Source organism: Ichthyophthirius multifiliis, assembly GCF_000220395.1.
Source record: "Ichthyophthirius multifiliis unplaced genomic scaffold scaff_1120509251022, whole genome shotgun sequence".
Classification (NCBI taxonomy): Eukaryota; Ciliophora; class Oligohymenophorea; order Hymenostomatida; genus Ichthyophthirius; species Ichthyophthirius multifiliis.
This window is the reverse complement of record NW_004086276.1, coordinates 18,291-32,202: the sequence shown is the minus strand read 5'-3', so window position 1 is coordinate 32,202 and position 13,912 is coordinate 18,291. Positions and strand designations below refer to the sequence as shown.

At 17.9% G+C, this 13,912-nt stretch overlaps 2 protein-coding genes across 2 annotated transcripts, besides 19 other annotated features; both read right to left on the bottom strand. All coding sequences in view use genetic code 6, as the record gives it.

Annotated features, from left to right (window-relative positions):
- Window positions 1-241: 241 nt before the first annotated feature.
- Window positions 242-275: a microsatellite.
- Window positions 276-333: 58 nt separating this feature from the next.
- Window positions 334-371: a microsatellite.
- Window positions 334-376: a microsatellite.
- Window positions 377-994: 618 nt separating this feature from the next.
- IMG5_130500 (hypothetical protein) lies at window positions 995-2,948 on the bottom strand (the record flags this gene model as incomplete). Its single annotated transcript, XM_004032038.1, has 8 exons — window positions 2,781-2,948; window positions 2,628-2,714; window positions 2,472-2,584; window positions 2,378-2,416; window positions 2,201-2,273; window positions 2,031-2,115; window positions 1,522-1,638; window positions 995-1,440 (listed from the first exon to the last, which is right to left on the bottom strand). Exons 1-8 carry the CDS (start codon window positions 2,904-2,906, stop codon window positions 995-997), a joined length of 1,086 nt encoding a protein of 361 aa, XP_004032086.1. The 5' UTR covers window positions 2,907-2,948.
- Window positions 1,000-1,050: a microsatellite.
- Window positions 2,130-2,169: a microsatellite.
- Window positions 2,718-2,779: a microsatellite.
- Window positions 2,949-5,499: 2,551 nt separating the features above from the next.
- On the bottom strand, window positions 5,500-6,622 carry IMG5_130490 (hypothetical protein; the record flags this gene model as incomplete). Its single annotated transcript, XM_004032037.1, has 3 exons — window positions 5,500-5,802; window positions 5,862-6,074; window positions 6,398-6,622. 3 exons carry the CDS (start codon window positions 6,620-6,622, stop codon window positions 5,500-5,502), a joined length of 741 nt encoding a protein of 246 aa, XP_004032085.1.
- Window positions 6,081-6,173: a microsatellite.
- Window positions 6,085-6,154: a microsatellite.
- Window positions 6,092-6,167: a microsatellite.
- Window positions 6,186-6,250: a microsatellite.
- A 150-nt stretch (window positions 6,623-6,772) lies between the features above and the next one.
- Window positions 6,773-6,816: a microsatellite.
- A 418-nt stretch (window positions 6,817-7,234) lies between these two features.
- Window positions 7,235-7,277: a microsatellite.
- Window positions 7,274-7,313: a microsatellite.
- A 1,867-nt stretch (window positions 7,314-9,180) lies between these two features.
- Window positions 9,181-9,239: a microsatellite.
- Window positions 9,240-9,252: 13 nt separating this feature from the next.
- Window positions 9,253-9,571: a microsatellite.
- Window positions 9,572-9,709: 138 nt separating this feature from the next.
- Window positions 9,710-9,746: a microsatellite.
- Window positions 9,747-10,588: 842 nt separating this feature from the next.
- Window positions 10,589-10,655: a microsatellite.
- Window positions 10,589-10,672: a microsatellite.
- A 2,087-nt stretch (window positions 10,673-12,759) lies between these two features.
- Window positions 12,760-12,802: a microsatellite.
- Window positions 12,803-13,912: the final 1,110 nt, after the last annotated feature.

Below are 13,912 nucleotides of genomic sequence, written 5' to 3'. Positions count from 1 at the left end.
TTAAACGGATATCCACATCTATATTTTCAAAAAGTTTGTTTTTTATATTGTTTTATTAATTAGATTTCTTGCTTCTTATTAATATTTGTAAAAGTTTTTCGGTTGGATAATAATGCTCGACCATTCTGAATTAATCGGCCCATACTATTATTTTTGTTATTTTATATATATATATATATATTGATTGTTATTAGATTTTTATATTTTTTACTTCCATCTACTTTTAGATATATGAATTTTCTTTTATATTTATTTATTTTTTTATTTATTAATTTATTGTTTTCTAATTTTTTGTAGTATTTATAATAGTACTAAAGTAAATTAATATTTTCCTTTTTATTTTTTATATTTTTTATGATTTTTTTTATTTTATTTTTTACATTATTTAATTCTTATATTTATTATAAATACATTTATTTTATAACTAAAGGTCTTGAAATGAACCCCTTTTTAATTTTAATTTAAAAAAACAAATAAATATTTCTTATTTACTTAATGAGCAACATATTTAGAATTCATCCAAATATTAAAAATATTAATTTAGTCATAGTTAAATATTCTTTATTAATCTTAATTTACCATAATTTCATCATCACTTGAAAGTAATTCAAAAGACTTAAATAAAATATAAATTATAGATAAATATAAAAATAAAATTACTTAATCAAAACTATCATGTAATTCTGATTATTCTATAGGTTATAAAATACTGCCATAAACTTTATATATTGGTCTTGGAGAATAATTTTTTTTATTATTTCTGGCTTTTATTTTGTTTAATAAAGCTTCTATTTCTTCCTCTTCTCTTAATTAACTACTATTCATATTCTCTCTCATTTATATTTATTAAATATTTTATAAAATATCATTATTATCTTCGAATTTTTCGATTTCTTCAATTACTTATTTATCAGTTTATTTCTTAAAAACCTCTACTGTACATTTTTTTAAATATTATTATCTTTTCAAAAGGTTTTGAATTCTATATGGAATATCACCAAAAACTTAAGTTAAAAAAAAAAAAAAGATATTAAAAAAAAAAAACTTATAAATTAATAAAAAATACCAGCAGTTTAAAAAAATTTAATAACAAAATTAAATATAATTAAAATTAGAAAAGTTGATAAAGCTGAAAGTGGAAGATCATCCTCTAAAAATATAAATAAAAATAATTTTTTTTTAAAAATAAAATACCAATAACTAAAGATAAATAAGTAATTAAGCCACTATTTGACATAATAGAAAGATAAGAACAAAGTTCTAATACATTCATCCAACTACCTAAAGAGAATTCTTTTAAAGGAATTGGTCTTTATTTATATTTCATAAGTTTACTTTTATCAGTTTGTAATTCCATTACATTCCAAATAAATGCAATTATAAATCCTATAGGGAATACGATTCCAAAAATAGACAATAAAGAAAATTAAATACAAATTTCTTTAGTTTATTTTTTTAATGATAAATATAAATATATAAATTTAAAAGTAAACATGTAAATGTAAATATATATATTAATACCTTAATATTCATTTACGGTTCCATATATATCAGCAGATACAGAATATGGTTCCTTTAAAGATTCATATTCTATGTATTAATTTATTCTAGAATAAGGATTTTAATTCAATTCCTCGTCTATAATTTTTTTTTGTTTTAATCTAAAGAATCATAATAATCATCTTCAAAATGTTCTCCATTTTCAGAATCTGTTTAAATTTCATAATTTTTATCTTAAGAATTATTTTCTAATTCATAAGATTAATTCTTTTAAACGCTATTTTTAATTTTTGACAAGAAAATTGATTTGAGATTTTTATATTAATCATTTTTTTTATAAGTGTTAGATTTTTTGTCAACTGATTTTTTTATTTCTTATTTTTTCTTTTTATAAATATTAATTTGATTTTCAATTATAGGTTATAATATTTCTTTTCTTATTTAATTTTTAATTTAAAATATTATATTTAAAATCAAATAATAAAAAAAAAATTACATGTTCAATAGAAACTAAATAAAAAATATTGTACCAAAATAATATTATGCATGTTTAAAACAATTTCCAGAAAAAGAGCATTATAATCCAATTTATTAATTTAAAAATGAAATAAGAAACTTATTAATAAAAGTAAATATAAATATATATAATTATAAATATAATTTAAATATTTTTTTTATTTATGTTTGTATAAAAATATACTATAGGTCCTGTCAATGAAATAAAACTAAACATGAACTTCTTTATTATATAATTAGTTTCATATTCTTCAAAGCTTTTATGATTTTCAAAATTTGTAAGTAGTGTTGATAGATTATCATATAATATATTATTAAATATTTCGTAAATTATAACATTTAATATTGCTGGAATTGTTACTTATAATTAAAATCCTTAAGACCATTTTGGAAAATCAGTCTTTTTTTTTTTTTTAAAGTAAAATAAATATTTATATCTATCTATATTATATTACTGAATAATCTAAATATCTTGTAAAAAAAAAAGACCTATAATAGCAGCGAAATATAATCCAAGTATTAAAAAACAAGCTGTAAATGTAAAAAACATTTTTATTATTCTTTTAATCTTTTATTATTATTTTTTATTTAAAATTTATTTATTTTTTTACTTTTGGATATTAAACACTATTTAGATTATCATTTATTAAAGATCTTGTATATACACCATCGAATCCTGGTCTTTCTTCATCATCGACCTTTTTATTATTTTATAATTAGCATTTTCATTTTATAATAATCATTAATATTATTTTATTAATTACTTTTTTATCTGATGAATCTTTCTTTTATTCCATTTATCCAAATATTGATGCGAATATGTTTTCTTCACGTCTCCACAAATATAAAACTCTAGATCCCCAAACTATTTTATATACTCCAAAGAACATTCCTGTTAGAAAATATATTAAAGTTCCTTCTTCTTATAATATCCTTTTTAAGAACAATTTTTTTTTAATTTAAAAAAAAAATTGTTACTGTATTACAAAAACAATTAATCCTACTATTCCTATTTATAATAAACTTTTTGTATAAAAACCTAAAAATGAAAAATAAAGGGCTATTTTTTCGCCATAATAATTTCTTATTTCAACTGAAGGAATATACCTTTTTTTTAGATAAAATTTATGTATTTTTTAATAATAAAAATTAACCATGGTTCTGAAATTCTAAAAGCCCATTTAAAACTGAGATTTTTAAGTTTTTTTTAAATGAACATTTTTTCATTTAATTATTATAAAAGTTCTTAATTTTTATTTTCTTTCTTTATTTAATATTTTTTAGTTTATATATTTCTAATTATAAATTTACTTATTATTATAATTATATCTTATCGTTTACATTTTATAAAGCAATACTTTTCGAACAACCATAGTTTTTATTTTAAATTAGCTTTTTTTTATAATCATAATTTAAATTTTTAAATAAATGATTATAAGTTTTTCCATAAAGCTCATATCTATCATTTAAAAAGAAAAATTTGTTTATGTATTCCTTATTCATTAAATAGTTTAAATTAACAACTTTCTAAATGCATAAATTTATCAGTTTTAATCTTTCCATATTACTAAAAACTGATTCTCTTCCACTTGTTGTTACTTCATAATTTTCCCATAATTAATTAAGTTTCATTTTTTTTTTGCTTGAAATATTAGAAGATGGTATAAAGTATTCTACGAAAGGATTTTAAGGTTATAATTGCATATAGTCCCAAATATTTTTTAGGTGCATGTGATCTTTATTAGGATAGTTTATTATATCTAAAGCATTTTGAAATAATTATTTGTATTTATAAGCTAACAATTGTTTTAATCGTAATTTAATTATTTTTATATGTACATCTTTTTAAGGTTTTATCCTTAATAATTTCTTTATTATTTAATATTTTTCTTCATGTCTTATTACTAATTGATTTAACTTTTTATATTTATAAAATTGAATCTTATTTTTATTTTACATTTTCATAATCTATTTGAAATTAATCAGGATTATTTATATATTAATTTACAAGCCTTTTAACTCTTTATAAACCTCTTTTATTTAATTCAGTTAAGAATTAAAATTTACTAGTTTTACTTAATTATTTTATTATTCCTTTTTATTTCAGCAGTTATTCTTTATCTCTTTATATAAAAAAATAAAACACTAAAATTAAAATTATTTACTTTTAAAGTTATTGGAATATCTTTTTTACTCTAATTATATATTTTATTTTTAAATTAATAAATAGAAATAAATATATTATTTACCTATCAACATATTCTAAATTATCATATTATACAACATAATTACTAACGCCTTAAAAATTAAATTAATAATTAGATTTTAATTAAGTTGAATTAAAATTATCACTAATACTTTAATCTAAAAAAAAATAAAAAAAAATATTTTATTTATATTTAAAAATAAAATAACTTTAATCATTTAGTTTTTAACTAGTATTTTGATTATTATTAACTATTCCCTATTGACTTTAACTATTAATATTATTATTTTAAAGATTCTTTATTCCAATAAAAATTTTAATAATATTTTAAATAGGATGAATATTTTTTTTGAATTCAATAATTTCATTAATTTATGTAGCCTTTATATCATTATTAATAAAATTATATTCATTCCTATATTCTTAAATTTTCTAATTCACATAACATAAATATTCATAATAAAGATTCCATTAATGGTCACTTAAATTCGAATCTAGGACAATTTCAGTGGCATCTTCATCTAAAATTTCAATATTTAATTTAGACGTATTTGTTTCTCTTGCAATTTTCTTGTAATTAATTTATTTCAAAAGCTATAGTATTTTGGGCCTCAAATATTTAAAAGTATCCGATAAAACCTCTTCCTCTTCATCATCATCTTCATTATCTTAATTGTTATCATCCTGATCTTCTTTTAATTTAGTTCTAAGTCTAGTATTAAGCCTTAAAGGCCTTAAAGTTTTGTCTACAGGTTCTAAAGAAATAACATCAGTGAATTCTAAATTTAAAGCCTTTGGTAGTTTTTCTTTTTCTGCAATCACTTTCAAATTCGAGTCATCTGCATAGCATACTGTATATATACTCGCTCCATCCTTACTTACAAAATTTCGAAGAGCAAAGCCCTATTTCATTAATCGAATCCAGACTGCATGGCGGATAAAAGTTAAGTAGTCTTAGGTGTTATTTCCAGTTCTTTCCCATTATTCGTACTTGTTTTTTTGAAAATAATCACCGAATCTGAATATTTTTTTCATTCTTAGGGTTTCTTCTTCTTCTATTTATAATTATAAGTTAGTTTATTGCTGTTTTATTTATGATTATTAAATCTATATAGAAGCACGGATTGATTATTGTCTATTTTATGAGAATTTTAAGGCGTTAGTAAATATTGTACTGTTTATTATTGTTTATCCGGGTTTTAATTATTATTATTAGTTTTATGTTTATTTTATTTATTGTTGAATTTATTCTTCGTTTTAATCGTTGGCATTTGGTATCAAATTTTCGATGTAAATTTCGTATTCTTTTTTTTGTTTGTTAAGTAGTTCTTTTTGAGTTTCTTATTTGCTTTTAAAAAGGAGGTTTTTTAGTATTTATAAGCTACTCTAAATTGGAGGTTGTTAGTCATTTTCAATTGTAGGTTTTATTTGAAATTAAGAATTTTATCGGAGTTACTTTTATGGTTAAATTATTGTTTTTTATTGTTTTTTGTCTTTTAGTCTCCTAAATGTTTATTCAAAAGCCATTTGAAATATTTTATTTTCAGCCACTTCAGAACGTATATTTGCATCTACAATATCTATTTTTTTTTTTTATAAAAATATTATAATTTATATTATTATTTATTATTTTATTTACTAAAGGCTTTTTTAAAATCTTCTAAAGCATTGCTTTTGTCAATAATTTTTTTATTTTGTTTTTCTTCACCTTTTTTTAAATAATCTGGATTTGGAAATTATATTACTAAATCTCCTAAATAAAATCTTATTCATTTAAATAATTAAGAACTTAACTTTAACCATTGTTTATAAAATTTTGAATTATTTTTTCAGAAAGTTAATAAAATTTCTCCTTTATTATTTATATTAATATATTAATATATTAATATATATTTATATACATATATTATATATAAATATATATTTATATATAAATATAATATATTTAATAACATCACAATTATATTTACTTTATATTTTTATTTTTTTATTTATTTATATATTATGTTTTAATTTATTTATCATATTCTTTTTATTTTTTGCTTTTATTTAAAATAAATTTATTTATATATATATACGTTTATTTATGTATATTCATTTTTTTAATGTATTTTATTTTATAAATCACATTTATGTTTATATTTAATATATTTATTAATACTTATATATTTTTACATCTTATCCTAGTAATAAAGATTTATAACATCTCAATAATTTTGAACCTAATTTTCCGAATTTTTAATTTAAATTTTAATCATTTATATCTTCTTCGTCGATATCCTCTTCCTTTATGTTAATATGTTAGCTGTTTGTTGTATTATGTTATTGTTAATATAGTGGTTGAGATTCTTAAAAACCTTTTATGGGGCCACTTTATTATAATTGACTTAGTTTACTCATTTATATATTACTTTTATAACTATAAAACTTTTCTTTATAATTTATATATAAATATTATTTACTTATTATTATTTAATTTTTTAATTATATATTTTTTTAAAAAAAGATTCTAAATTTAAATTTTTTAATATATATATATAATTAGTTTTTTATATAGATATTTATATATATATATATACATATATATATAATATTATTTAAATTTTAATTTTCAAATTCAAAGTTTATGTATATAATAGTAAAATTTATTTATATATTAAATTATTTTATTTTTAAAAAAAAAATATTTATATAAATATTAAAAATAATTAAATTTTTATATAATTCATAACTAATAATTATTTATATAAAATTAAATATTTTTATAAATAAAGATACGTAAGAAATATTTTAAATCTAATAAAATATTAAACTTTTATTTAATATTAATCTTTTTTATTAAATATTTATAAAAATATTATTTAAAATTAAAAAAAAATTATATATTAGATTATAAAGTAATATTAAATAACATTATATAATTATCTATTAATTTATATTAATTTTATATATAATAAATATAAATATATATATAAAAATAAATTTTTGAACGAAATAAATAAAAATTTTTTTATATAAAAATTTAATATTAAAAATTAATCCATAAAAATTTAATTTTATTTTTAATTAAATAATTTTATTATAAATTAAACTATAATAAATAATTTATGATAATATTTTCTATAAATGATTCTTTAATTATAATAATTTAATTTATAAATATAATTTTGATTTCTTTATCTTATAAATAAAAAAAAAATACAAACTATTTTAATAATTTAATAGGTATATATATTATACAAATAAAAAATAAAAGCTTTAAAATATATATTAAATTATAAACAAAATACAATATATAAAAATATCTCTTAAATAATAATTGTGTTAAGGTTTATTTAATTTAATTTTTTTTTTTTATTAAAAAAAAAAAAAAAAAAAGATAAAAAAAGCCTTTTCAAAAATATACAAAATATTTTTATTATATAAAAAAAAATGAATGAAAATTATATATACAGTAAGCATTTTATAACTAAACCTTAATTTTTTTCAACAGAAAAACGTATATTATAAATAATGTCAACAGGAATATAATTTTAAAGCATATATTATCAATACCCAAATACAGAATCAATTAAATATTAACAATTTGTATCATTTCTTCCCATATTTGAGAAAGAAAACGATATTCAAATAACTTATTTTAAAAAATAAGGTCACATAAATGAATAAAAAACCATATAAATAATCAAAAGTGAGGAAAGAAATTTACTCATAAGCGAATTTTATAAAGGATTAGATTATTTTTATTATAAAAATGGCTTTAAATTTGGATAAAACCTTCCTTTTATTAACTTTTCAGTAATCTAAGCATAATTAATATTAGATAAATCGACTAAATCATTCATAGAAGTGAATATTTACTGTTTTTAAAGCCATTTATTAATTTAAACGGATACTTGCAGTAGTTTATGGAATAATATAGATAAAAAAAAAGGGAAATTCGAAGAATAATAAAATAATTATAAAGAAAATTTATAAAAAAGTGATTAAGAAAAAGAAAAAATATAGGAAATAGTTTTGGAGTGTATATTTTTTAAAGATATAACCCATATAGTAAAAAAAAGTAACGGATTTATTATATATTAGAATGGTTAATTTAGCTATTAATTTTACATCAATGACTTAAATTAGATAAATGGGCTAGTTTCCCGAATATAGAAGATGTGTGTAAATTTATTTGATATAGAGTTGGAAGTTAGTTCGAATTTAAGCCAAGAAATATACAGTAATGTAGAAAAATATGACTGTAATTTATCATAAATAGATTTTTCTATTGAAGCTTATCGTGTTTTATGTGATTATTAAATTAAAAGGAAATGCATTATTTAATTAGGAAGGGAAGGAATAATAGAAATGGACTAAAATGATAATGAAATATATACAAAATTCGATTTTACATTTTTAAAAGATATTATAAGGGAAGGAAATAATAATTAAATTTTAAAAATGGTATTTTTAAATGGGAATATAATTAATTTTGAATTTAAAGTTTTTTAAAGAGATGTTTTTTTGACAGAAGTTTTAACAAATATTAGTGTATATTATTCTCAGTTTTAATATTGTAGGAAATCTTTAGATGTAATACATTCGTATGTACCTGATTATTATTTAGAAATCAATGGGTTGAGGAATAATCTTAAATACTAAGAAGAAATTGAATTGGAGTTTTTGAAAAAAATACAGGAATATTCAGTAAATAATTAAAACATTGATGTTTAATTTCTGAAAGAATTTAATTTAAATTGTAGCCTGAAAACTATTATGGAAGCAGATTTAAAAATTTGGGACTATATGTTGGATATATTAGGTAAAAAATGGGAAGAATATTTAGAATATTAGAAAATTATTAAATATTAAGAGTTTAAAATATTACTAAAAATAATAATAATGAAATCAAAAATGATGATGTTAATGATAAATATAATAATATAGATATAGATAATAATAATTATAGTGACAATGAAAATGATAATAATAATGTAATTAAATATTATAATGAAAATAATATTGATAATGATAATGTCAATGAAAATAATAATAAATATAGAATATAAGAAAATAATAATAATAATAATAATAATAATAATAATAATAATAATATTAATACTTTTAAAAATAAAATAATGAAATTGAATAAGATAACAATTATAATAAATAATATTTTAATGATAAAAAAATTTAAAATAAAGTTATATAGAATTATGATAATGATAATTAAAATAATTGTAAAAAAAATAGTAACAACTATGATAAAGATAAGGATAATGAAAATCATAATTAAAATCATAATGATAATCAAATGATAATAATAATAATAATAATAATAATAATAATAATAATAATATTAATTATTAAAGCGTTAGTTGTAAAAATATTTATAGTAGTATTGATAATAATCTAATTGAAAATGATATTTTTTAGTCTATAGAGAAATAAAATGTGGATGAAATAGATGAAGATGAGGAAGAATATTATATATAAGAATTAAATAATGATGAAAATAATAATAATGATAATAATAATAGTATTTTATTAAATATAAATAATGAATAGTAATATAATAATAGTAATTCTATAATTATTTCATAGTTTAATTTAGATTTACTTTTTTTAAAGTTCATAGATAAAGTTAAAAATTTTTATGTTGAAAATTAAGCTGAAAATGCTTAAAATTTATAAATTTTTTTGGAAGAAATTTTAAAGTGTTTGGGAACTTTGATAAATTTGAAACGGTTTTTTGAAGATACGAATGTTAAGGAAGAAAAAATAAACTCGTTTTTGTTTATTAGGAAGATATTGGTTTCTTAGAATCCTCTTTTAGTATTTTTGGCTTCCATTTTTTTCAAAAAAATTATTTTTTTTCATAATTCATCTGTCATTAAGTCGGAATAGAATAATAAAAAATTTGTTTTTGGAAATAATTTGAATTTATTGATTAAAATTGCACATAAACTAAGCAAAATATGCTGCTTGAAAAGTACATAGATGTATAAAATTACTTAAATTTTGAATATTTTTAGTTATATGACATTTTTATAATGTACAATGTATTTTAGAATCGAATAATTTGCAGAAGATAGAATTAAAATATTGAAAATAATGTAATCGGGTATTATTTTTATTGTATTAAATAAAATTATAAGAATGAATATTAATTCAGTCAATTATTAAGGAATTACTTTATTAAATTCAATTTATACAAATTCTTAATAAGGAAAATATTTTTTTAATCTAATTATAAATAATTCTACTTTGTTAATATTTATTGTATATTCTGTAATTTTCCCGAAAAATTAATTCATGTAAAAAACATCTTTTAGTTTCTTATTTAATCTACTCTATTAGAAAGCTTCTACGTAAATGCTAATATATATATATATATATATATATATTTATATATATATATATATATAAATATTTATATATATATATAAATTTTTATACATATATTTACATTTATTAATTTCTTTTTTATTTTATATTTATATATATATATACATATATAGTTGTTTCATTGTAATGAATATGTTTCCAAGAGCACTTTTTAAAGCTTAAAAAACGGATTCTTCATATGTTGATTAGTGGACAAAATAGGAATGGTATCACTTTTTTTTTAAGACAATACATAAAAATTACGAAACTCCATTAATTAGCTGGCAGAAAGGTAATTTAGATGAATTAAAAAATATTTTATATGAAGAAGATAGTATTTTTAATGAATAATTTCCACTTTTTGAAAATAAAGAATGTATATAGGATTTATAAATATTCGAAGATTTACTTTATCATGATAAGAAATTGCTTAATTTATACTGGAATTTCGAAGATTTTAAGGTTTGTTATAAAAAAAATAGTTCTTTTCTTGTTGGTAGGTATTATTTAAATAATCTAATAGATGAGAATTATAAATTAAACTACATAATTAATGATAGCAAGGATTTATGGGAAAATTTAGTATCTTCATTTATGAATATAGTTCCTTTTTAGGAATAAAATAGGGATAAAATTAAATTAATTTTGCGAATTTAAGTTCTTTTATATAAATAACATTATTAATAAATAAAAGGGATATCAATAATACCTTATTATGTAAATTTATTAAATTTAAAGGAATATTAATTCGCTTAGTATTAAATTATTTAACTTATTACATAAACTATAATGTGTGAAAATGCGGCTTTAAGATAATTTCATGTAAAATAATTAATAGGAAATAATAATAATTCCGAAAATATAAACAGTTTAATAAATTTAATCTCTTAAAAAATCTATATAGAGGAAAATTTAAAATAAATAAACTAAATAGATTTAACTTCTTTAAAACTTTAATTATGTAAGCATGTTTATGAGGAAAATCTATCTATTATATATATGTGTATATATATAATTACTATTTGTATGGAAAATAATAGTAATATTCACCGAAATAGGAAGGTTTTTCCATTAACTGAGATATAAAAAACGTGTTTAAAGAAAAAAAATAAACGCATTTTAAATAATATACTCCTTTTGGATGATACTTCTAATAATCCAATGTGTAATGTTGTTAAGATTTCTTATTTAAAGTTAATAGAAAAATATTTAATTTGCAAAAAAATAATGTTTGAGGATGGTTTTGTATATTTTTTGATTAAATAAATTAATTAAAAAACTTAAAAAACTATTTTTGACATTATTAGGAAGTTGTTCTTTCTAACAATACCTAATAATGAAGAGATTATGAATGAAATAAGAACAAGTTCCTGTTTATAGCAAATTCATATAAAAACATTCCCTTTTTTCGCTTTTTTTCCTACCCCTTTTCTCATTTAAGTATTTTTAAATAGACATTTTGATTATTTTGCCAATAATGAGTCTTTTACACTAGTCTGGAATGAAAATATGAGAAATTAATTAGTTTAAGAGATCGATTTTGAGTTATAAAATTACAAAATTTCTCTTTAGAATTTTTCATAAGAAGTTTCTTTATAAAAAAATTCTACGACGTATTTGTTTTCCACAGAAATGAAAAAAAAATATCCCAAATTCGAAAAAATATCACTAACAGAACCTATTATATATAAAGATTTAAAATATTAAATATAATCATGCTAAATATACCTAAAACCCTGGGTTATGGAAAAAGATATTGAACCTCCCACAGAAGGTATTCCAGAGTGTTTTTATTCTCAAACTATATTTAAAATAAAGGAATATTCATTCTAAAATGAGATTTTTATATTAAAAAATAATAAATATTGCTCAAGTATCATGCAAAATCTACTCTATTTATTGAAGGCTTAATGTAAATGTTATAAAGTCGCGAAAATTTAATTATAAGAGAGTATTATTTACCCTTATTATGATCTTTTTTCAGTTGCTTATGCATGTATTAAGGCTTTGAAAGATAAAATTTAAGAAGAATAATAATAAATATAGTAGACTTTGGAAGATAATAGCTATTAAAATGATATTAGTACATAAATGAAGATGTGGTCAAAATAAAACTCGCCTAATCATTCTAGAAAAAACTCTGATTTATTCACTACACCTAAATTATAAAGTTAATAATAATTAAATAAAAATTATAATACATTAAATTTATGTTTAAAACAATTTCTAAATAATTCCTTTTCTTAATAAATATAAGACAGTACATAATAAACATACACTTAATATATATAAAAAATTTCTAAAATAATATACTTTTCCCTAAATGAGGTAAATAAGGAAAATACTCGAAATTTCGTTTAAAAAAAGGCATTAAATGTATCTTTTATATCATGAGTAATATACATCTCCTAACCCAAGTTAAAAATATTAATAAAAAAGATATAAAATAATACTTCGAAGATACTAAAATATCAGTTTCAGAATTAAAAATACTCATATATCTGTTATAGTGTATATTAAAAATATAAAATACATAACCAGAAGCTTTATTAGGGTTATGTTAATAATAAAAAAACGATTTATGTATTTTAATTTAGAAAATAAGCAAAATTACACTAATTTATTATAATTTATTTCTAGAGAAAACTGTTTAAAATGTATAAATATAAAATTAATAACAGTTTAGTGGAAACATACTGTAAATTCCTGAAAAATAAGATTTGAAAGAAAAAGAATAAAATAAAACAAGTTCTTTATTAGAAAAATTATTCCGATTTAGTTTTATATAAAAAGAAAAACAAGAACAAGAAGAAAATTAGGAGGAAGAAGAGGAAAAAATATTTGATTTATGTAGAATTTTTAATAATTTAGTATTTGATTTTATTTATTCACTTTCAGCTAGTTTCTCTTTTTTGGAAAGCCTTATTCGTGCAGGGATTATTTGGAGAAGTCTAGAAATTATTTTAGTTAAAGGAAAAAATTTTCATTTACTTTAAGATTCCTAAAAAAACAGAAATGTATAAAATCTAGATGATATTTCTAAAAAGGCAGCAGGTATAATTGCTAATGTATATACCAATTCTACTAATGTAGCTATAAATACTGATGATAAATTACTTTTTTTTAATAAATAATTTATAAATGTTATGTAAGCCAATGTTAGTGATTATTTCTTGTAATATTTGTACTAAAATAATCTATAAATAGACACTTTTGTAAGTAAAATTAATTCAAATTGTGAATATCCGGACTTTATTTGGAACCAATTGTCAAAGGAAAAGCTTGAAAATATTCTGAAATTATAAATAATAACTATAA